Source organism: Eptesicus fuscus, chromosome 1 (genome assembly GCF_027574615.1).
Source record: "Eptesicus fuscus isolate TK198812 chromosome 1, DD_ASM_mEF_20220401, whole genome shotgun sequence".
NCBI lineage: Eukaryota > Metazoa > Chordata > Mammalia > Chiroptera > Vespertilionidae > Eptesicus > Eptesicus fuscus.
Genome location: NC_072473.1, coordinates 8,450,571 through 8,474,986, shown reverse-complemented (window position 1 = coordinate 8,474,986; position 24,416 = coordinate 8,450,571). Strand labels below are relative to the sequence as shown.

The following is a 24,416-nucleotide window of genomic DNA, read 5'->3' as shown; positions in this document are numbered from 1 at the left end:
CCCCTACCCCCACCCCCCACCGCTAGAGCTGCGGCGAGCAACCACGCCCCGCGGCTCCAGGGCTCGCCTCCGGGGGCTCCCAGCCCCCGCGCAGCTTGCAAGCTGAGCCACCATTTGCCCCACCCCCGCGCACCCCCCTTCCGCCCCCGCGCCCAGCCCTGGGAGCGTCGGGCGAGCCCTCGCGCCTGCGCCTCGCCAACTTCCTGCCGCGAAACGCCCCGCCCATCCTCCAGAAGCCCGCCTCCGAACGCCGCGTGAAACCTGCCTGCCGCACGTCATTGGTGGAGACAAAGAAGCCAGCGGCTCCCAGGCCCGCCCCCCCGCCGCCTCTTACTTTTCCCAGAGCGGATGCGCCTGCGCTCAGCTGCCTGGGCGGGCTGGAAGGCGCGGGTTGAAAAGTCTCGTTCCAAGTTTGGAGAGAGAGAAGAGCGCTTCAGTCCTCGGTACCCGCGAGCGGGGAGGAGGCAGGAGAGAAGGACGCAGCGTCTGGGGAGCACCCAGGCCTTGAGACAGAGCTCAGGCTTCGAGAGCTACAAGCGTGTGGCGCGCCTGGGAAAGGCAGGAGCGCCTGCGGTTGGGCTGCTCTTTACTAGAGAGGGGACTCTGAGGCGGCGGCAAGGGGCGAACGACCCGACGCAAGATGGCGAGTAAAGAGAGTAAGAGGCCCTGCGGGGCGGCGCGCGCCAGGGCCGCGGGGGGCGGCGGGCGCGCGAGGCCGCGGCACGCGCCGGAGAAAGGCGCGAATTGGCGTGCGGGGCAGGGGGCGGGGCCGGGCGCGAGGCTGGGCGCGCGCCTTCAGGGGCCTACGCGGGACGCGGCCGAAGCGCTCAGGGCTCTAAGCACTTCCGGAGCCGGGTGCGGGGCCGCGAGTTGAGCCCCTTCCCTCCCCCACCCCCCACCCTCCGGCTGCGGCGCTCCCGCTGGCGCCCTCGGCCCCCGGCCCCCGAGCGGAGGCGGCCTTCGCAGCCTGAAAGCGAGCACAGCGGCTGCTTTTCACGCGCGCGCGCCAATCGCCTCGGGGTCGCGGCCCTTGTCCGGGGGATTCTGGAACCCGCCGGCCTATGGCTGCCTGCGGCGGCTTCGTGGCAGTAGAGGCCTCACTCGGTGGGGGATGGGGGGAGCGGGTCGCTGGCTTTCTGCTACACGTGGTTTTGTCTCCCCGGGTGGGTCGTAGAGCCCCTCTACATAGGGGTCGTCATCTTAGAACAGGTGCGAACAGCTGTAACCAGCAAAACACTTTCGGTGTTTGTGTATACGCAGGCGGTATTGATCTCAAAGTGCAAAAAAATCCGCTTCCTGGTGTTAATATTCTCTGCACGCTCTGGAAGGGCGGTTAGTTGTTCGTGTTCAAATTAGAGGTAAAGAGAAAGAGTGGCTAAGGTGTGGCCATCTCGAGGTGACCTCCAGTGTCTGTGTACAGATTCTGACTTCGATCCCTCTTAGCCACTTAATTTCTCCAAATTCCAGTGTTTGAAGATACTGTGGAGGAGCGTGTCATCAATGAAGAATATAAAATCTGGAAGAAGAATACACCGTTTCTGTATGACCTGGTTATGACCCATGCTCTTCAGTGGCCGAGTCTTACGGTTCAGTGGCTTCCTGAAGTGACTAAGTAAGGGTTCCTGGCAACTTATTTTGCACAAATTGAACTGTTGTCCTGAATTTCCTTCTTTTGGAATGTTATACATACAACGTAAGCGTGTAATCAACTTAGCCCTTGGATGAGGGGACAGGTGACTTATTGTCAAAACTAACTTAAGTGGTTTTATGGGATAATTTCTGAGGTATAAGTATGATATTAAAATAGAATCTGTTGTGAGATTAATGTTTGTAGGAAGCAGCAGATATATTTGACATTTCTTGGCCTTCAATATAGAAGAGCATCTCTTTGAGCCCAGAGGAATGGGTTTCTTTTCAACTTTATTGAAAAATATCATATGTACAGAAAAATGCACAAATCATAAGCATATGGCTTGATGAATTTTTTACAAAGTAACCAGCCCCCAAAATGAATATATTTTAATTGGCAAAAGGAAAAAGAATTTTTCATTAACTGCAAAAGTGTTATTGGCTTATAGTATGAAATACACTTTGAGGTCACTGGTGGTCTTCATGAGCGTGTTCATTTCAGCTGTTTCTAAAATTTCTCTGGTAGTGATTGCTGACATTTACTAAGCTCTTAGAGCAGAGCCTGACACATCCATAGAGTTTTATGTCTTATTTTTTGGCTTACTATTTAAAACAAGTAAAAGGAGATATATGTACTACTATATGTAATACTTTAAACAATAACAAATTTTTTAAAAAGAAAATAAATTTCAAGCAAAAAAAAAAAAGCACTTTGATTACTTCTTATCCTTGTTTTACTGATCTGGAATTGGAGGCTGATATGTTAAATAACATGTCCGAGATCATACAGGTGGCAAGTGGTGGAGGGGACTTTCAAAACCAAAACGTATAGCCCCAGAGTTGAGACAGTCCCTGCACTAGACTACCTTTCTCACATATTTGGACTTTTTTCTAGTAGGAACTTGGACATGTACTTAGAAGTGCATTAAACTTCGGTATTATGAGCATATAATTTAATGAGGCTTAATCAAACTCTAGAATTGTTTCTCCATTTGGATTTCAGTGAAATCGCTTACTGACGTCTTTTTAAAATGTTACCTATAATGTGTTTTGTGTAAATATTTTGTAAAGATAATAGATGCATATGTTCATTGCTTTTATATGTAAGTAAGAACTTAGCAGGAAACGACTTTAAATTGTATGTTCCCTGGTGGTCTTTGCATACGAAGAAGTAGAACCTGGTTGTGGGACCTGCAGTGGCTCTGGGAATGCAAGACAATGCCAGCCAGCCTGCATTCTGGGATGTTGAGGATGGCTGTGTGTGCTTTGCAGGGTTCTGTTTGGGGTATGAAGGGATTGTGATTGTATTTTGTCCCTATACAAAGCAGTAGAAATGTTGGCTACTCACTAGTCTTCTGCAGGCTTAGGTGTATCCAGTATTGGAGGGAAATAGTGTAATAATAATTGGTTCGGGAAAATAGGCTTGTATTTTAAGGATGGGAGATGAAAAGATTTGCAGTGAAAAGAAAAATCCCAGTATAATGATTGAGTTGGGAAACCAGAATCGTTGAGCTTTAGAGTCCAGAGAAATTTTTCAGGTCCTCCAGTCCATCTTGGAGCTGTGCTCCCTTAAGAAGGGTCCTGTGATGTAACTCTTACCTGTTGATCTTAGTTTTTCTGCTTAACTCCATAAAAAAAAAAAAATCACTTCCCTTTTTTATTTTTATGTCAGCGTTAGCATTGCTCCTTGGTGACTCCTTTCAAGCATTCCTATTTATTTTCTAATGGTTCCAGTAAGATATGTTTAATTTGCTTTTCACGTTGAGCCACTATTCCCTGTAAAGGATTCATTTTATCTAAGTCCTCCTAAAGTACATTGCCTAGAGCCTAATTTTCTAAGTGTGGTTTTCCAGCAAAAAAATAAGTGGGTGAATGGTCATGCGCATTGCCTCCCCCTCCCCATATAAGTTCTTCTAAAGTGGAATTAATTTCCCTTTTTTAAATCTTTATTGTTGAGAGTAGTACAAACGCCCACCACTCCCCCATTTTTCCCCCTTGATGACTGCTTCATATTTTTGGCCACTGAGCATACATCAACTAAGATCCATGTCTTTTTTCCAGCAAGCTGCTATTACTTGGCTGTGGCCACCTTATTCTGTTCTTGGAGTTGTGTGTGTATTTATTGTTCTTTTTTTAACTTTAAAACAAATTTTGGTAAAATTTCATTTTGTATTTTTTAGTTATTACTAAATTACATGCCTAAAAGTAACTCTCAAACCTTTTTTAAAATATATTTTTATTGATTTCAGAGAGGAAGGGAGAGAGAGAGACAGAAACATTAATGATAAGAGAGAATCATCAGTGGGCTGCCTCCCGCATGCCCCCACACTGGGACTCGAACTGTGACCTCCTGGTTCATAGGTCAACAGGCAACCACTGAGCCATGTGGGCCGGGCAAACCTTTTTTTTTTTTTAATATAAACTACTGAATCCTTTGTACAACTGAAGTTGAGAAACAGATAAATAGCTTAATATGTCTAGTGTTGGGGTCCAGAGCCCTACTTCTCAGCCCTCCTCACTGAAGTGGAACCATGGGACACAGGTGAAAATTGCTATTCAGATAATACAAAGGGGAAAGCCATTGTTAATAGATACAGATGCAAAAATCACTGTTTGAACCAAAGTGGCAAGGGGTATCGGCATGTTCTTTAGCCTCAAATCGGTTTCCATAGAACTAGGTAATAAAGACACACCCCCACACACACACACTGTAAAATTGAGAAGGCCCATTTCATAAACTTTAGCACCATAAATAGGGGGTTTTCACATCATGCCATTTGCACTTATAACCTGTTTAAGTGAAGAAACTGAGGTCCACAGGGAAGTTGTGATTTAAGAAACTGCGTATAGCTAATTTTAGTTTGAGCCAAGATTTAAACCCGGTTTTTCTGACCCAACACCTTATTTCCATTCTTACCTTGTTGTCTCTTATTGGGAAATCAGAAACATGTAGTGTGTTAAAGTGGGAGATATTTTTTAGGTGAGAAGTCATTATTTACAAGTACAGGGATCAGTGATTAACTGAATTAAATGATTTTTTCAATTTTATCTTTATTGTTGAGACAACTGATTTCTTGTAGGATTAGTGTGACTTATTTTCTTTTCCAAACAGACCAGAAGGAAAGGATTATGCCCTTCATTGGCTAGTGCTGGGGACTCACACGTCTGATGAGCAGAATCATCTCGTGGTTGCTCGAGTCCATATTCCGAATGATGATGCACAGTTTGATGCTTCCCACTGTGACAGCGAAAAGGGTGGTAGGTATACCATGTATTCTAGTACTGCTGTCTTAAGCCTTTTTCCAATTACATGTTAGTAAAACTTTGTACTAATCTCTTTTGGCCCAGCAGTTGAACTGCTAGGACTCTAGTCTACGGAACTACTTGCCACAGGTGCACAAAGATTTTATAGTAGCATTATTTGTAGGATTGACAGAAATATTAGGATCAACCGAGCAAAACAACCCAGGTAGTAGTTCATAGGAAATTAGTTAAACACATTAGGGTGTATGTTTGAAATATTGTGCAGCAATTCTAAAAATGAGATAAATCTGTCTGCACCGGTATGGAAAAGTGTCCAAGATAAATCGGGTGACTGGTGTGTGCATAGAAAAAAGTCAGGAGGCATATATATCAGTCAAATCAGTTAATAGTGAGGATTTTTATGGAAACTGTTGACTTCATTGGTGTTTTTTTTACCTCCAAACATACATTCCCCTGCTTTGATATTCCCCTGACCACCCAAGTTCCAACCAAGTTCTGGTGCTTTTGCTGGGAAGACTCAAGACTTTAGAACAAATTATACTTATGGCTAAAGTTTGTTACAATAAACAGTACAGAACAGAAGCAGCAGGACAGGAACAAGATATGCATCAGGGAGTCCAGGGAGGTCTGTTACAAGTCTCCTTTAGGGCTGCACAGGATGTGCTTTCTCTCTGGCAGCAAATGACAGGGATACAAGCAGTGTCTCTGCCCAGGAAAACCCATTCTAATGTCAAGGTCGGAGGCTTTCATGGGGGGCTGGTTTCATAGGCACATCCTGTCCTGCAGGCAGCCAGCCATGACACTGAAACTCAGGACCCCAGTGATGAAACCAGAAGCGTATCGTCAATGTTGATATTTGTGCTCAGCAACCCTGACAAACTGGTATAGCACAGTCCATTGAACCAGGTGTGCACCACAAAAATCATCAATCCATCAGTGACACAAAGAACATTCTTAGATCCATGTTCCCAGCACTCAGTGAAGGGTCAGTCATGGTCCCAGTGTCCCTTAGAGCTTTGAGGGTTAAGCAGCCAGACCTGTTGCTTACTGCACAGCCTCAAATGATTTAATAGTTTTTACCATTTTCTAGTACTTTAGGTTTTTGTCTTAGTGAAAATAGTGCATTACAGCTCAAGTCCCATCACCCGTGTTCCATTCCTCCCTCTCCAAGAATTCACTGTCCTGAAATTAGTGTGCCATTTTCAACTGTTTATATTTTTATTACTTATGCAGTAGTAAATACACATAATCTTCTTTTGCAGCTTGCTTTTTTCATTTAATATTATTTTTTTTAAATTTCTTTATTGATTAAGGTGTCACATATTTGTCCTCATGCCCCCTTAATATTATTTTTAAGAATAGATACATTTTTTAATTCTCACCTGAAGATATGTTTATTAATTTTACTTAGAGAGGAAGGGGGAGAGAGAGAAATATCAATCGCTTGCCTCCAGTGTGTGCCCTGATTGGTGATCAAACCCACAACCTTTTTTATGTACTGGACAATGCTCCAAACAACTGAGCCACCTGGCCAGGCCATTCAATATTATTTTTTTAATGTGTGTGTATATCATGTTGATGTCTATCTTATTATTTTAATTGCTGTATAGTATTCCATTGTGATTAAACATCAGTTTATTCATTCTTCTAAGAGGTAGTTGGATTGTATCTAAAGGAGCTGGTAAACTTGAATATCTTGATAGAAGAAAGGTTAGAAGGAACGCTTGGAATCCATGGGGGAAGGGGCAGGTTTAGAGCAGTCTCTCAGGAGATAGGAGGTGAAATAATCTGGAGGGGTAGTCTTAGGAAGCAGGGTGGGGGCACTTTTCTCTTTGTTTAAATCTTTATTGTTGAAGGTTACTACATATGTCCCCTTTTTCCTCTGTTGACCTCTCCCAGCCTGCCCCTGCTCCCCACCCCAGGCCTTCACCACATTATTGTCTGTGTCCATGGGTTATACATATATGCATTAAAGTTCATTGGTTGAGCTCTTTCCACCCACCCTCCCCTGCCTTCCTTCCCTCTGAGGTTTGACAGTCTGTTCGATGCTTCTATGTCTCTGTATCTATTTATGTTCATCAGTTTATGTTGTTCATTAGATTCCACATATGAGTGAGATTGTGTGATCTTTCTTTGACTGGTTTATTTTGCTTAGCATAATGCTCTCCAGGCCCATCCATGCTGTTGCAAATGGTAAGAGTTCTTTGGCACATTTCTTCCATTGACACGATGGGCAGGGAAATGCTGAGAGTGAAATAGGGGATTTCATGTGGTTGTGTGAGAGGAGGAGTTGTGGAATGGGAGATGATTTTCAGCTACACAGAAATAGTAAGCTAATGTTTGCCATGGAGAAGAGTGGCTAAATTCTGGTATGAAGCCATGGGAACTAATGTTCATGAAACATTCCCACATCGAAAAAGCTGGCTGAAACTGAGAAATGGTTTACTGCTTTCAGCGTGTTTTCACCAGGTCCCACCCAGTCTGTTTGACTTGTTACCTGCCTGGCTCCATTGGGCATTTGAGTGAGTATTCTCTTGAACAGAGACACAGGGTGAGCTAAAAAGGAATGCAAAGAAGCAGCAAGATAGGTCAGGAAAAAATAACTATTATAATGTGAAGCCTCCCCGAACTTTCTGTGTCAGCAACTAATTCAAGTTTTTATCTATGAACACAAAAAAAGAAAATGTTCTTTTTTGCTATTATCTGCTTAAATGTTCTCTACTTGTATTCTTTCTGCTATCATCTTGCTGTTTCCCAGACATTACTTTTTATGTGGCTTTGTTACTTTTCTAGGGCCTTTACATAACTATTTTACACTATGGTCTTACCCCCACACCAGATAGAAAGGTTAAGCCCCCTCGTTTTAGTGTTGGCACTCTGCTAGCAGTTGAACCAAGTATGCTGGTGGAACTAGCATGTATGTGTTCCTTAGGTTTGGGTGACGGTTAGTAGGCATGGATATCCTATTTGAGGATATTTTTTTACTTTAGACTCAGGAGTGTTTATACTCCGGAGGGTGAAACCTTCCCTGTCTTGATGAAACCTAAAATGCTAATTCACTGCAGCACTTCTGAATTAGTTGTACTTGCACTAAAAAGCTGAAGTGTGTTTATTATGTGGTTATTTAAATTTTAGTGAGTAAGTACATCATCTTCAGAAGTGAAAGAGGGCAATTTTTAATTGTTTTGAACCCGAGGTGGAGCTGAATTAACTTGCATAAAATAGCTCTCAATATTTTCTAATGCAAATGGACGTTGAGAAGAAATTAATTCCAAGTGGCAAGTGAACCAATACTTTGGTGTTCTCTCTCATCAATTTGTGTTGTATTCTGTCATATTAAAATCTACTGGGTTGATTAAATCGATTTGTGGACTTTAACTGTAAGTGTATGTGTTTATTTCTTTCTTCTCACATTAGAATTTGGTGGCTTTGGTTCTGTAACAGGAAAAATTGAATGTGAAATTAAAATTAATCACGAAGGAGAAGTAAACCGTGCTCGTTACATGCCGCAGAATCCTCACATCATTGCTACAAAGACACCATCTTCTGACGTGCTGGTTTTTGATTATACAAAGCACCCTGCTAAACCAGGTAAAAGTCAAGCCATTGCTTGACCATTTTTACTTGATTCCAAATAACTGCTCTGAAATCATTCAAAATAGTCTACACTATAATGTTTCAAGGTTTAAAAATTGTTTTGTAGGTCCAATAACCATACTTGATTTCAGTGATTTAACAGAAGGACCTCACAGCAGATTATACTCCTGGCAGCAAACTGTATAAAGCAAAAGCAGAAGGAAATAGATAAAGATCAGGCATAGTCCAGAGAGGTCAGGCACATAGGCTTCTGAGTCCTTCCCTGTTGTGGCCACAGAGAGCATACATTCTCTGTAGCAGCAAACTACAGGGGCATGTGCTAATGTCTCTGCCCAGGGAAGCCCCTTTGAGTCTCAGGGTCTGGAGTTTTTATGGAGATCTGGTTACATAGGCACATCTCGCTCTATGACCAGTCACGGTAAGGGAAAGTCAGGACCCCAGCAGTGGTAATATCATGAATCTTGCTAAACAATCCTACAAGTCTTAACAAGCTGCCACAGCATGCCCTACTGCTCTGGGCTTATAAAACTTCGTTCTTAGCGACATGAATAATTTTGGGAGGGTCACATTCCCAGGAGCTGGCTAAGGGTCAGTCATGGTTACAGGCTATCCCAGATATATGCAAGGACTGAGCAACCAGACCTGTTGTGTTATCTCTCTCCTTACAAAAATATTTTTAAAAATTGACCCAGAGGTGAGGCGGTTTGTCGTTGCGCAAATTTGTAGAATAGCTATAGTTCTCAGTATTTTGTGTTAGAACTAGTACTAGGTTTTGCAAAGGAACCGGTTGTTTTATGGTCATGAGACCTGGTTTGCGTTGAGTATTTGGAATGAAGCACAGAGAATAGCTTTCCAAGGCAACTTTGGGTCAGACCAAGTCCTTGTGTGTATGCAGTGCTATTCCGAGCATAAATAAATGTTATGGCTTACTCAGGTGAGGCTTTGCTCTTACAGTTCCAGTAAACCGATAATTGGTAGTTAATGCATTTCTTTTTTTCTTTAGACCCAAGTGGAGAGTGTAATCCTGATCTTAGGTTAAGAGGCCACCAGAAGGAAGGCTATGGTCTTTCCTGGAATTCTAATTTGAGTGGACATCTGCTAAGTGCATCTGACGACCATGTAAGAAACCTATTCTTTCTAATCTACTCGTGTAGAGTTAACCTCTGTAATAGAAACTATGGAGTATTTGTGAGGCCTGAGTAATATAAATAACATTTTATTTATTTTTTGTTTGTGTACAGTTCTGTGAGATTTAGTGTATTCACAAATATGTAAAATCATCACTATATAGTTCAAAAACATTTTCATAAAATGTCACAAAAAGAAACTTCATACCCATTAAGCAGTCTTTCCTCATTCCCTCCTTCCCACAGCTCCTGGAAACCATTAATTTATTTTCCATCTCTATAGATTTGTCTCTCCTTAATATTTCATACAAATGCAATTGTAATATATGTGGCGATTTATGTTTGGCTTCCTTCACTTAGCATAATGTCATCTGTGTTGAAGCATATGTCAGTACCCCATTTTTATAGCTGAGTAATATTTCATCATATCGATATACTATAGTTTTATTCATTTATCAGTTAGACATTTGGCTTTCTTCCACTTTGGAGCTATTTTGAATCCTATTGCTGTGAACATTTTTGTACAAGTTTTGTGTGGACATGTGTTTTCATTTCTCTTGGCTAATTACCTAAGAGTGGAATTACTGGATCATATGGTAACTCTATGTTTAACTTATTGAAGAACTGCCAAATTGTTTTCCAAAGCAGCTGCACCACTTCACATTCCCACCAGCAATGTACCAGGGTTCTAGTTTCTCCATGCCCTCACCAACACTTGTTATTGTCTGTCTTTTTTATTATAGCCATCCTAGTGGGTGTGAAGTGGTATCTCATTGCGGTTTTGATTTACATTTCCCTGACGACTAATGATGAATACCTTTTCATGTGCTTATTGGCCACTTGTATATCTTGGGGAAAATGTGTATTTAAGTCCTTTGTCCATTGCTAAATTTTGTGGGGGGTTTTAATTGTTGAATTGTAAGGGTTCTTTGTATATTCTAGATACATGATTTATCAGATAGATGATTTCAGAAATTTTTCTCCTATTCTGTGGGTTGTCTTTTTACTTTTTTGATGATGTCCTCTGAAACACAAAAGTATTTAATTTTTAGTACAGTTTATGTATTTTATTTTGTCATTTATGCTTTTGGCATTGTATCTAAGAAACCATATATAACCCAGCATCAAAAAAAATTTACACCAATGTTTTTTAAGACTTATTTTAACTCTTACATTTAGTTCTTTGATCCATTTTGAGTTCATTTTTATATATAGTGTGAAGTAGGAGTCCAACTTCATTCTCTGAATATGGATATCCAGTTTCCCACCACCATTTGTTGAAAAGACAAATCTTTCCCTGTTGAGTTACTTCAGCATTCTTATTATAAATTGTTTTAACAATTAAAAGTACCTTAACAACTGCAAAGAGATCTCATTAATGTATTGTAGATCAATGTTTGTAGCATTCATGCCACTTAATGGCCCCATATCTTTATGGATTCCATACTGTAAGCAGAAAGTGTTTGGTATGACTCCAACCAGAAGCCAAGGGTAGACTTCTGGAGCTCATGTAATTTGGCCGCACTTTATGTCAGTTTTTTGAGAGTAGGTTTCTAGTCTTTCTTAGTATATCCCGATGCCTAGAACAGGGTCTGTCACATCACAGATCTTTACATTTCTGTTGATTGTAGTTTCTGTTAGGCTTTTTAAAATATTGAAAGTAGTTAATTGGCCCAGTCAAGATTCTTTAGTTAAAGCAATCAAAACTGACTCTGGCTGATTTAAACAGAAAAGGAATTTATCAGGAGGGCATTGGGTAAGGTACACAGAATTGCTATGATGGCTAGAAAATGGCCCAGAAAAGGGAGGGTAGGCCAGCAAATCAGGCCAGTGAGGACGTCACTCTTGCCATCTTGGAAAGTGTATGTTATGGCCCTAGTTGCTTTGGCTCAGTGGATAGAGTGTCGGCCTGCGGACTGAATGGTCCTGGGTTAAATTCTGGTCAACGGCACATGCCAGAGTTGCCGGCTCGATCCCCAGTGGGGAGGGGCATGCAGGAGGCAGCAAATCAATGATTCTCTAACATCTCATTGATGTTTCAATCTATCCCTCTCCTCCCTTCCTCTCTGAAATCAATAAAAATATATTTTTTAAAAAGTGTATGTCATATGCCCCCCCACCCACCCATCAGAACAGAGTCTCCCCTTTTTTGGTTCACAATTCAAAGTCCTGGTTGGACTGATGGGGAGCCTGTGTCACATTCCTGCTTTCCTCACAGTAGACAGGAAAGTCTCCCAAATAGGGAAGATGGGTTCTACTTAATTACTAGTACTTTTTGAAGACACCAGACAGTTGCCAGTGACAGTAATAGCTAACTATTCCTGAGGACTCTGCATGTGCCAGGCATCTTGCTAATCTTCCCAGGATCTGTCCTGAGGTGAGGATGGGGTGGTGGCAAGAGCTCCACCCATTCCTTTCTCTTCAGTGCATGTGAATTGTGAGTCTGAGTGTGTGTCAGCAAACTAAGGGCACGTGTATTAATTTTTTGTTACTTGGAAAATAGCTATTACTCCTGGGAAATGGCTTAGTTACAGCAACCCTTTCAGATAAGAAAGTGATTTAAAAACAAATGAAACCATTACCAGTGTCAGTTGAACTAGTATGAACATACCTTAATGGAATTACCTCATATTTTACACAGTTGGATGAGAATCATTGTCCTATAGCTTGTAGTATTTTTTTTTCCATAAAGCTTAAGACTTTGCTGTTAATTTTTTGTGTGATGGTTTGTCAAAAGAAGACTAATCTCCAAGAGCCTACTGGCCCCATGGCCTCTCCTTGGGTTTGAGGAGCATGTCTGTCTGCAGGCCCCAAGCTCTGGCCTCTCCCAGCCTAGTGGGGCTTTCTGGGTCCTTCACTTGTTGCACTTCCGATGTCTGCAGTGGTTCCTCCCATGAGAGGCTTGTTCAAAGACTTTTGCCTTTTATTGAGGCATGTTTTCATTTCAATTACCAGTCTCCCAACTTCGCGTGAATATTTAGGACGTGCACATCTGTTCAGTGGATACCAAATACTGGGTTCTCAGTGTTATGTAATCTAGTCTAGATGAATTTTACATACTTGACTGTATATTGGTAGAAATTCTGAGTGTTCCTTGCCTGCCAGTGTGCTGGTCTCCCCATGCATGCCTCTATTACAGTGTATTTTATTTGCCCTTTGCTTCTCAGATCATAGAATCTATACCTATACACTGTTGTTCATGAAGCTTCACTTTGGTTTATATTCCACTCCCTCATGTTTATTTCTAACTTTCATAGAGTTAATCTAGAGATCTAGTGCCCAAAATTCGTGCATGGGTGGGGTCCCTAGGCCTGGCTGGCGATAGGGGCCGGGCCTGCCGGGGCCTGCTGGCTGCCAGATGGAGCTGGCTGGCTGCCAGGCGGGGCCTGCTGGCGGTGGGGAGGGACCTTGAGAGGTTTGCCGCCTGGGGGGAGGGACCAGGGGAGGTTGGCTGGCCGAGGGAGGTTGGCTCTGGGAGCACACTGACCACCAGGGGCAGGTCCTGCATTTGAGTGTCTGCCCCCTGGTGGTCAGTGCGCATCATAGCGACTGGTTGACTGGTCATTCTGGTGGTTCAGTCCTAATGGCCGCTTAGGCTTTTATATATAGATAGTTTTGTTTCTAATGAAGTTATTTTAAATAAGATGTTAGCATTTAAATTCAATCCTTTATGGCTTCTGTGTGTATTTTTCCTTCTCTAGACTGTCTGTCTGTGGGATATAAATGCAGGACCAAAGGAAGGCAAAATTGTGGATGCTAAAGCCATCTTTACTGGCCACTCGGCTGTTGTTGAGGATGTGGCCTGGCACCTGCTGCACGAGTCACTGTTTGGATCTGTTGCTGATGATCAGAAGCTTATGATGTAAGGTTGAAAGTTCAGTGGGATGGTGTTATAGGAAGTCCTGAATGACCATCAGTGATTGTGGTGGCCCGTGGTTTAATTCCTTTTTTTAAAATTATGTACTGGCTTTTAAGAAAGAAAAAAACAGCTTAAACATGCTTGGTATGGAGGTAAATACCAAAATTGAGATCAGGGTGACTTTTGAGGATGAGGGAGGAGAATGATTATATCAGGGCATGGCCGCAGGGCTGCATTCAACAATCTAGAATGCTTTTTATCTCAAAGGAACCAATACAGGAGGTAAATAAGGCAAAATACTGAAATTAGACAAGTCTGGGTTTTAGGTATCAAATTGTTATGTTGTCTGCTTTGTCAATATTTTGTGTATGCTTGAAATAGTTGGTAAATTAAGACAGAAATGTAATAAATGAGAAACCAAAAATAATGGCCCTAGTTTATTCTCCATAGGTTTAGAATATATCATTTAGCGGTTGAAAGTCTAAATTGCCAACTCTAGGTGTGGTTGGTGTCTGAAGGGGCAAGTGTAGAGGTGATGTGGAGTTGATGAGGAAATGAGCTGGAGGGTTGAGTGGCCTCCTTGTGTGCCTTGTAACTTTGTGTTTTAGATGGGACACCAGATCCAATACCACCTCCAAGCCAAGCCACCTGGTGGATGCACACACCGCTGAAGTCAATTGCCTGTCATTCAATCCCTACAGCGAGTTCATTCTCGCAACTGGCTCTGCGGATAAGGTTTTTATGTTTTTGCATATAACCCAGTTGCTTTGTATGGTAATCAGACATTTTAAAACTCTTATGGAAAATGCAAAAATGAATCCCTTTTCACTTGTTATTTTTCTTCAGACTGTAGCTTTATGGGATCTGCGTAACTTAAAACTAAAGCTCCATACCTTTGAATCTCATAAAGATGAAATTTTCCAGGTACGTTACAGTTTTCTGGTGTCTTTATGTCAGGTTTTAGTAACTTTTTGGCAGGGGGGAATAAAAATTTTTTCTTCTTTTATATCACGGGTATGGAATGTTGCTTTTTTAAAAAAGCTCCTCTTCTGTATAAGTTAACTAGTGGGAAATAAATAACTTGGAGCTTTTTGAAAGACGATTAGTTCAGAAGTAGAAGAAAAAGTCTTGAAAAACAGATCAGCTTAAAAAGTGAAATCTAAGGATTCTTTAGGTAAGGTATGTCAGCTTGGTGGCTCCTCTAGTGAAACGATTTCTTGTATGATGTTTAAAATAGAGATTTGTATAGGTCAAAATACACTTCACTGAAAAGTTTGGGATAGTTATGGGGCTGAATAAGATCACTGGGCTCCTAGCTGAATTCCCCTATATTGAGGAGTGCATCCTTCCTGGGGGCAGGCCAGGGATATAGGCCATTTAAGAGCACTTGAAAGGATTGGACAAGAAGGGTGAGGGCTGTAGGCCAAGGAGAGGATACAGAACACATCATGGGAAAACAGTGAGGATTAGGACAGTATCCACAAACCTTAGAATGGATGATTTTTTACATTTTCAAATATGTATTGCTAGGTCCACTGGTCTCCACATAACGAAACTATTCTGGCTTCAAGTGGTACTGATCGCCGCCTGAATGTGTGGGATTTAAGGTAACTCAATCTGGTGATGAGAAACTGCATATAAATATGCTAATCTAAGATTATGTAATTTCATAAATTTAGAAGAGCAATTTGCTAACCCCAGTTTAATGAGTCTAATGTTAAATTTTAAGTACCTTCCTGAAGAATCTTTGTTCTGTAAGACATAAGTAAATCGGCAAATGAGTTGTAAAATAAATTTATGCAATGTTTTATTTTTCTATTGATATTCAGGATTAAAGTTGAGGGAGGTGTGCATTTGTGTTGTAACATCCAAATGATTGCATAGAAGACACTCTTGCTATAAAAAGCGGTAAAGATGTTAGCTCTTCAGGTCTCATGGGATCTCACATGCATCTGCAGGACTAGTCTTTCTCAGAGACTTTCCACCATTTGCTCTTCTCTGCTTTCATCGATTCAATAGGCAGATGAGCTTCTACTCTGGGTTGTGTAACTGCTGGGGATATACTTAGTGATAGGGATAAGCACAGCCCATGCTGTCAAGAGAGTTTATGTTCTTCTTAGGGCTCAGCTCATTGTATAGTTTTCATTTTTTAAAGTTCTTGACCTCAGAGTGGCCATTCAATTACCAAAGAAGAGCTTTATTCCTACCTGTAGTAAATGTGTTGTGTTGAAGTGGACTGAGTTTTTAGTGTATTAAAACCAAACCTGCCTTAATATGAGGCAGTATGAGGCAGTAGCCCCATCCTTCAGTGTACGGAACAGATAGTGCAGCATAAAATGCTGTTATTGTTATTTGAGTATGTTTGAAAACAATTTGAGTAGTAAAATTAGAAACATAAAACAAAAATATATATTGGTTGTATGAGGTGCTACAGCAAGGTTTAGAAGTCTGGTACCCTGGCAACTGGATTATCCCTAAAAGTGCCAAGAATAAATTTGCACACATTGTATAATTTCTTCTTAAAATTCATTTATGACTTGCTTACTGTTAAAATTACATTAGATAAAACTACGGATTAAAGTGGTCAGTTTTAGCAATTATACTCTTGATAGGGAGAGGAGAAACATTAATTGTCTAGCAGTCCCACATGTTTGATTTTTTTGCTTGGTTTTATGGGAAGGAAAAAAATATCACTTAGAAGGTTGTATGTTTTTGCTGTTTTTTTCCAGCAGTTATTATTAGCAAAGTCCACCTTTGGGCTAGATGTGATATGGGGCTGATCAGTGGTGTGTCACTTAAAAGTGATTTCACTATTGGGGCTGTTGGCATTTTCTACAAATTGAAAGTTTTAAGAGAGGGAGGGGGAACTTAACCTTTCCTTGGCTTATACATTCCATAAAGTTGCTTTGTTGTCATATCTTCAGATATGTGGTACTGATGTGTTCTGATTTCTCACTTCTGGAATGAAAAAGGCTTTAAGAGTGAAGTGTAGGTTCTTACATGCTTTTCACCTTTTAATTCTAATGTAAACACTACAATGAAAATACTGAGTGAATTTTAATATTAACAAATTATATTCTGCAGTTTCAATTATGAACAGCTCTTACCCATTTCCAGAAAATAAACAATCCACTCTCCCACCAAGTAATATAAAAACTAATTGATAGCAGCATAGAAATATTTTTCCAGTGTGTGTTTTAAGATGCGCTTTCTGGGCTGACACTGGTTTTGCAAACATTCATGCTGCAAGAATTTCAATAACAAAAGCATTATGCTCTTTCTTAATAGCAAAATTGGAGAAGAACAATCAGCAGAAGATGCAGAAGATGGGCCTCCTGAACTCCTGGTATATGTTTGCTTTCTTATGCAAGATACAATGTCATGCAGATTGGATTCTATCATTGATCCCATGTATATAGAAAATGAGTCAAAACTTCAAATTCTAGTTCTTAATTTCCAATTGGAGGTCTTGGAGGTTGTTGTAATTGGGGTTTGACATTTATTGAAAATAAGAAATAGAGCCCAGTAGGTTTTGGCCAATGTTTCATTAAGAATAATTCAAGCTCCTGGGAAACAGTGTTATAGTAACTCCTTATTGATTTCAATTATAATATTTCTGAGGGATTTTGGGGGGTAGGAGGGAGCAGATATTCAATTAGAAACACTTAACACTAACAGTGGGGAAAATTTTTAATGACTGAATTTTTTAAGTTCCCTGCCCAGAAACTAAACTTCCTTGATCTTGATGCCAATAGTGCCCATCTCCCTCCTGTTCCTAATCAAATTATCTTGGCGGCCCCTTGAAGGTTAAGGTTTATGTGGTGGTGCACTAAGGCTGTGCCCTCCCTCCAAACTGCAGGACAGTGACATCCACCCCTGCTGTGGCAAGACTGATGCTCTAACAAAAGATAAGAAACCAAGGCTTTTTTTGTTGTTCCTATTAACAGTTTATTCATGGAGGACACACTGCCAAGATATCAGACTTTAGCTGGAACCCCAATGAGCCATGGGTCATTTGCTCCGTGTCTGAGGATAACATCATGCAGATATGGCAAATGGTGAGCTAAAATATTTTTTCTCTTAAATGGCTATGTTGTAAAGGAGAGATTTACTGATATAAGTAATAGAAATATTTCAAAAATCTAGATGTATATTGTACCAAATATTTATAGAAAGGGAATAATTTTAAAAAACCCTTTTCCATTTTAATGACAATTTTTAGTTAAATATTCATCTGTCCAGTCAGGAGAAATCTCTGTGCGTATCTGTATATAAACAGATGTAGACACAGCATGTGCTCAGATTTTCATGATTACTTTTCAACTGGGCTCTTGACGTCATTGCTCTATGTCCAATGTCTGTTGTGTCATAGACATGGAGAATAAAGGAGGAGCCCCAACCAGTTTGCATCAGCCTGTGGACTGAAGGGTCCCGGGTTCAATTCCAGCCAAGGGCACATGCCCGGGTTGCGGGCTCAATCCCCAGTGGGGGTGTTCAGGAGGCAGCCAATCAGTGATTCCCTCTCATCATTGATGTTCTCTCTCTCCTCCCCCCCCCCTTCCTCTCTGAAATCAATAAAAATATATTTAATTTAAAAAAAGAATAAAGGAGGAAAATGTCAGTGAGTGCACATGATACTGAGCACTCTGAAGATAGCACTAAGTACATGACCGACATCTCTAAGGCACTGAGGTGTTAACCAACCCTCATAAACCTCAGGGATATCACTCCCTCTAAATAATGCTTGCAGTGCTTTTGGGAAACACCTTTTATGAACAATAATTTAAATAAATAGTGCTTGGGCATCTAGGGGTATATGTGGAATTATATATACACTGGCCTGCCTTTCCTCATTAAACGTATTAGAGTGTTTTGGGGCGGGGGGAACACAAGGAAAACTACTAAACTACTCTAAAGATGTGTCCACTTCCAACACTGAAACACATTGCCCCATAAATCCAAAAATCTGGAATAATAAATGCTATTTTTAGATAGTCTTATAAAAACCATGGGGAGTTATACCTATAAATTTATTTGGTTGTTATCTCCAGGCTGAAAATATTTACAATGATGAAGAGTCAGATGTCACAACATCGGAACTGGAGGGGCAAGGATCTTAAACTTGTATGAGAAATGTTTCTGTTGAATGTAATGCTAACATGAATGCTTGGTTTATCAAGCGCCAAAAAAAAAGCATTGTATAGTAGGAAATGTTAAGTGGGATGGCATATGGCGTTCTTTACCTTCTGATTCTAGCACTTTCAAGTGAGCTATTGCGTTCTGTATCATATCGTAGTTTTTAGGGAAGAAATGTTGCTAAGAACATGACAGTTTTAAAATACAAGTAGCAGGGTACTGCCTTTGATTCAAATATTTTAAGTTCTTGTTTTCTGAAACTAAGTGCTTGCTGTTCCCAAATATGCAAGAATAACTTTTACACTTTTCCCCTCCAACACTTGTTGATTGGCTTTGCAGAAAATAAAGTTTGAAAATAAAATTTGTTTTATTCTTTTAGAACTTGGGTAGGGATGTGTGTCTGTCTGTCCCCTTTATTGAGAAGAGAGAGAGAGTGTGTGTGTCTGTGTCTGTCTCCCTTCCTTGTGAGCATTTCCCGAATTTCTTTCTACAGTGCATGACAGTATCCTAAATCCAGAGGTGGGAGAAGTTAGGTGTCTATTTTGTGGTTGGTAGATTTGTAAACCTAGAGAACTACCTAAACCGTCATTTGACCCGCATCCTGTTTGTGCTTTAACTTTGGCAGTTTTAAAGAAACACTAGATTTTCCCCCCAAAAGAATGAAAGAAAGCTTGTTTGCTTACATGATGGATTTACAGAGGGGACAAAACCAGCTTACAAGTTGGCCCCTCAACCTGTATTGTATGTAAGGCCTGCCAGCTAGGAATGATTTTCACGTTTATTTTTTAAATGTTTAGACAAAAATATGTGACAAAAACCTTGGGTGGCCCACTATGCCTAAAATACTATTCCCGTGACTTAAGAGAAAATTTAATGTTATTTTTGCTCATTATAAGATCTTTCCTGTGTGTCTCTCTGTGTATACCAAATACCTATATATACTTAGTCCCTGTTATTTAAATAGGTACACCCTGAAATGTGCTAAGAGTAGCCAAGACTGAAAAGGTACAAACAGTGGTTTGGCTACATGAAATGGGTATTTTGCCACCCAGAGGATAAATGGTGCCCCATCCTTTATTGCTTAAATTGTACAATTAAAGTCCAAGAAATCAACTACCTACAACTTTCTTTGGACTTCATTGTTATATAGAATTAAGGCCATGTGGATAACAAAAGAATACACAGAAGCTGTTAAATTATCATACATATTTACTTAATCTATACAGAATTGAGTAGATAAAATCAGATTCACATTAGTGAAAAATCTCTACAAAATGTCTTTGAAAAGCAAAACAAGACTGCCTCAACAATTCGTATCCTCATGAAAGACGTGGGCTGTAAAAATAAAGCGGTGTGTTTAGCACAAACTAGAAGATATCTGCATTTTTTCACAGTTATTTCCATCTACAGTCTGAAAGAGGTAGATTTTTCTGCAACACCTGAGAATTGAATTGTGATAACCAGGTGTTTATAAGAAAGGCAGTTGCATACATAACTAAAAATACTGGTCTTAAGACCAAGAAATATACTCCTACAAGTCAGGATGAAATGGTCCGTTTTCTCTACTGCCACTAGAAATACACAAGATTCCGGTGGTGCAACAAATGCAATTGAAGTGAATTTGACATTATTTAACTCTTTTCTGGGCCAGCCTAGTAGCAGTACAGTGTTCTAGAATATATTAGGTACAACAGCGTGCTACAAAGCCACAACACTGGGCTGGTGAGGTGACTGCTTTAGGAGAGTGTCCTTCTCAGGGTCCCATATGTTTTTATTCACAGGATAATGGGAGGACAGATTCTGAAAGGACATCAAATGCATCCAAGACAGAATCTATATCCTTTAAACACCATGGTAGCATCTAGCTAAAAATACATAGTAAGCCAAAAGCAGCAGGCCAAGTACTGTTAATCACATTGCTTTATAAAGCCCTTGAAAATAGGCAACAGATCCAAAGATTTACAGTCTTCCACACAAACACCACAATGAGACGTGGTGGGCTACACAAATGGCTTAAAACATTAAGAGCTGTACATCCAGCAGAATTCTTGTGAAATGTGATTAGTACTAATTTTAAAGTAGATATTTCTGATATACATACCTTCATTTCCTCTGGGAAATGAGTCCAATATTTCATTTAGAAGCAGAGGGCAGGGAGGGGTATTTATTTATAAGAGGCTGTTTGAGGGAGGGGATGATTGTTTGTTTCCAACTCATTTTGACAGTGATTAGATAACCTACTTTGTGGATTTCTTTTCCTCCACCATCTGGCCCCTTGATTAATATGACCGATGGTGGAAGCTTAGATATAATCCTCCACTCCAGGTGCCGTTTCCTATCTACTGGACAATTTTCAATTCTTTCAATACAGTTTAGACCAGGCGTCCTCAAACTACGGCCCGTGGGCCACATGGGGGTGTTTTTGCCGTTTTGTTTTTTTACTTCAAAATAAGATATGTGCAGTGTGCATAGGAATTTGTTCATAGTTTTTTTTAAACTATAGTCTGGCCCTCCAACGGTCTGAGGGACAGTGAACGGGCCCCTGTTTAAAAAGTTTGAGGACCCCTGGTATAGACCATGAATGTGACAGGATTTTACAAATAAAATGTTAAAGAGTTTATTCAGTCCAGTAAGCAATTTAAGAAGTGTCAGTTTGGTAGCTTTGCTCAGTGGAATGTGCTAACATTAGTTCTACCGGAGCCTTTTTATATATTTCAATGCAAATTATACTAGGGACAAAAATCAAAACTTTAATAACTGTAGCTAAGTAATCATTTACTACATTTGACACTGTAAAGAATGATGATGTGCTTAATTTCAAAAGTCCCCCCATTCCAAGTGTAGAGACATTGATAATACTGTTTTTCTTTTAAAATAAAAACAGTAAGAAAAGGGTGAGAAACAAATGGAAAGCATTCGTGATACATCCTGATTAAACTGTGCTAAGTTTTCCCAAAGTTAAAAATGTTATTTCCAGTCTCTCTGTTTTGGAAATGAAATGAAATCTGTTTCAGTTGAATGGAGAACTTGGCTGATAGGACTGTTTTAAAAGTCGAACACCAATTTCAAATAGCCAGAGGTAGTGGAGGGACTTCTGCTTGGTGAAAGCTGCACATTAATTTACCCTCATTGTCTTAAAGGGCTATCAGTAGCTGCTTTCTGTGGGAAGTGGAAGATGTGTACCCAAATGGAAAACAAACCACCTACCCCATAATAAGCTTCTGGGTGGTCCAAATTCACCACTGGTTCTAACTAACCTGAAACTGAAGCAGTATGACTGTTACATAAACATTAAGCGTGTTTGTCCAATTATTTGCCTGCATATACTGCATTGTTTACATGATACAATAGTCTGCCAAAACTTGGAGGAATTTGAGGCTATGACCACCTCAGTTTGTCGAGTGATATATTATCAAAAAACTATTTTGAGTTAAATATGCTGTTTGTTTCTGTCCCAACCCTAGAGGGGTTTTTTACTTGGCATTTAAATGGGTTATTAAACAGAACTAATCATCTTGATTTTTTTAAAATTAATATTGATGGGGGGCCAGGATGTTTAAATGAATTATTGTTTTCACATCAAGGAACCATTATCAGAACCAACTTCTCTTGTAATGAATGGTCGGCCCTGTCTTGAGTGAAATTTTAATTAGTATGATTTTGTGCAAGGAGCAGTGAAGAAAGGACAAGGCAAATGACCACATGCATTCCAATGAAGGGAAACGAAGCAGATGTGCCACACAGCTGAGGAAAAACTATTCAAAACTGCTAAGCAGCCTCCTGTACCACCTAAGTCCAGTAGTTCTAAGAAAATACAGATATGGTAGAAAAAGTAAGAAAATTTTCACCACAAAACCAATAGTTACTACTAACAGAGAAAGTTATACACAAAATAGAGCTCTCGATACAGTGATCGCACTTCATCTCAGTCTACTGACTCGATGGTTGGCCCGGTGCCTAGGGACGCGGCCCTGTGTGTGGCTGGCTTCTCCTTGGCTGCCTTGGGCACGGCCACCATGGGGACTCTAGCACCGCTGTTCCAGGCAGTGTTCAGCTCCTTAGGAGAAGCCAGGGCTGCACAGGGCTGTGTCACACGCGGTGCTAGTTTTGCACCTGCCACTTTCCCCGAGACCTGCTCCTTTAGGACTTCCACCTTCTCGTTGAGCTCATTCCTCTCCGTCTGAAGAGCCCTGCACAGCTTCTCTAACCGTTCCAGTTTTATTTGAAAGGCCTTGTACTCTTTATCGCGGACAGTTTTCTGTAGGGGAAAACAAAAAAAGACAAGATGTATAGAACCTCACTGAAGACGAATTGGGTTACTGGATACCAAAAAAAGTAATCTGAGCCACATTGGAAAGTACTTGTTTAATCACCTCATGAACATGTTCAATTCTTCAAGCATCTAACATTCTAGCTCGCTTCACTGCAGATACATCTAGGAATACCACAGGCTATTTGTAATACAATATTGCTTTAAGGTGACAAAATTCAATTCCCTTTGTCATGTTTCTTAAAACCAAATACACTTTAACATTTTGTAGGCCCGGCCGGCATGGTTGAGCATTGATTTATGAACTAAGATCACAGTTCAATTCCCAATCAGGCCATATGCCAGGGTTATGAGCTTGATCCCCAGTGAGGATCATGGTGATCAATGATTCTCATCATTGATATTTCTCTCCCTCCCTATATCTTCCTCTCTGAAATCAATAAAAATTTTTAAAAATCATTTTAAAAAACCATTTGTATTGATGAAATATTCAGGAAATTCAAGAGACTAATTCATCACAAACTAATAGATGAATATTAAGGGCCTGATTAAAAACAGAAAAGGACTCATTTTTGCATAGATTTCCTTTCTACCAATTTTCAGGTGAGATAGAGGTTTGAAATCAAGTGTGTGTAAACAATACATTTCAGCTTTAGAAGACTGCCTTTTTGAAAAGACCAAGTTAAGACAGAAAGGGACCAGCCCTAGCTGGTTTGGCTCAATGGATAGAGCATCAGCCTGCGGACTGAAGGGTCCCAGGTTCGAGATTCCGGCCAAGGGCACATGCCTGGGTTGTGGGCTCGATCCCCAGTGGGGGGCATGCAAGAGGCAGCCAATCAATGACTCATCATTGATGTTTATATCTCTTCCTCTCCCTTACTATCTAAAAATCAATAAATATTTTTTTTAATTAAAAAAAAAAAACAAAGGGACCGGAGTTGTTCACCTGTTCTCTCACTGGGAGAGCTGACCAGTGCTGCTTGAGGTGGGGGCCCTGTGCCCACAGCAGGCATAGTGAATCAAACTCAGCGTGAGCCTAGCAGTCTGGGTCTGTAAACAAGCTGGAGTCGATACAAGCTCAAGTTTGAGAAACTACACGAAACCAAAATCAAGATGCTTTACAGCTTCTCCAACACAAGCCTGGGCTAATGCACTGTGGAGTAGCGGGCCCTACACCTACAAATGAGCTTTCTGCCAGGAAAGCCAGCACAGGTTCCACTCAGCAATCCACCTGGCTCTGGCCAGAGTCCTGAACTATAGCACTAGTGTCACAACACACACCCCCTGCCCTAACATATACCGAACTGTATGAGTCCCCATGACTAAAAACACACCTTAGTCACGGGAAACCACCTCACCTCTTCAGCCATCTGCAGAAGCGCTTTGTTATTGTTTTCCCACTTGGTACGCCATAATATTGTTTCTTTTTCCAGTTTTTTTATTTTCTTTGTCATCTGTGAATCAACACAATTGCAAATTTAAACTCAAAAGTGCCATGTCTTAGCTCAAAGTTCCTGTCCCACAACTTTTGAAT

General features: G+C 40.7%; 2 protein-coding genes across 7 annotated transcripts in view; one reads left to right on the top strand and one right to left on the bottom strand.

The window, feature by feature from the left end:
• Positions 1-344: 344 nt before the first annotated feature.
• Positions 345-18,987, top strand: RBBP7 (RB binding protein 7, chromatin remodeling factor). Of its 2 annotated transcripts, none has more exons than XM_028130317.2 (12): positions 345-656; positions 1,468-1,612; positions 4,742-4,887; positions 8,338-8,484; positions 9,494-9,609; positions 13,319-13,479; positions 14,085-14,211; positions 14,323-14,400; positions 15,007-15,083; positions 16,765-16,822; positions 17,424-17,534; positions 18,528-18,987. In XM_028130317.2, the coding sequence occupies exons 1-12, from the start codon at positions 641-643 to the stop codon at positions 18,594-18,596; spliced, it is 1,251 nt and encodes a 416-aa protein (XP_027986118.1). In that variant the 5' UTR covers positions 345-640; the 3' UTR covers positions 18,597-18,987. The 2 variants fall into 2 exon arrangements, with proteins under 2 accessions (XP_027986118.1, XP_008153162.1); XM_008154940.3 differs by having other exon boundaries at positions 8,311-8,484.
• Positions 18,988-19,803: 816 nt separating this feature from the next.
• Positions 19,804-24,416, bottom strand: part of TXLNG (taxilin gamma) — a 47,494-nt gene continuing 42,881 nt past the window's right edge. For 4 of the 5 annotated variants that reach the window (XM_028130311.2, XM_028130308.2, XM_054720578.1 and 1 more), the window contains 2 exons: positions 24,217-24,336; positions 19,804-22,870 (listed from right to left, as the gene is read on the bottom strand). In XM_028130311.2, coding sequence (XP_027986112.2) covers positions 22,538-22,870; positions 24,217-24,336 — 453 coding nt within the window. In that variant the 3' untranslated portion in view covers positions 19,804-22,537. The remainder of the gene's footprint in view (positions 22,871-24,216; positions 24,337-24,416) is intronic. The other variant, XM_008154937.3, reaches the window with a different exon arrangement.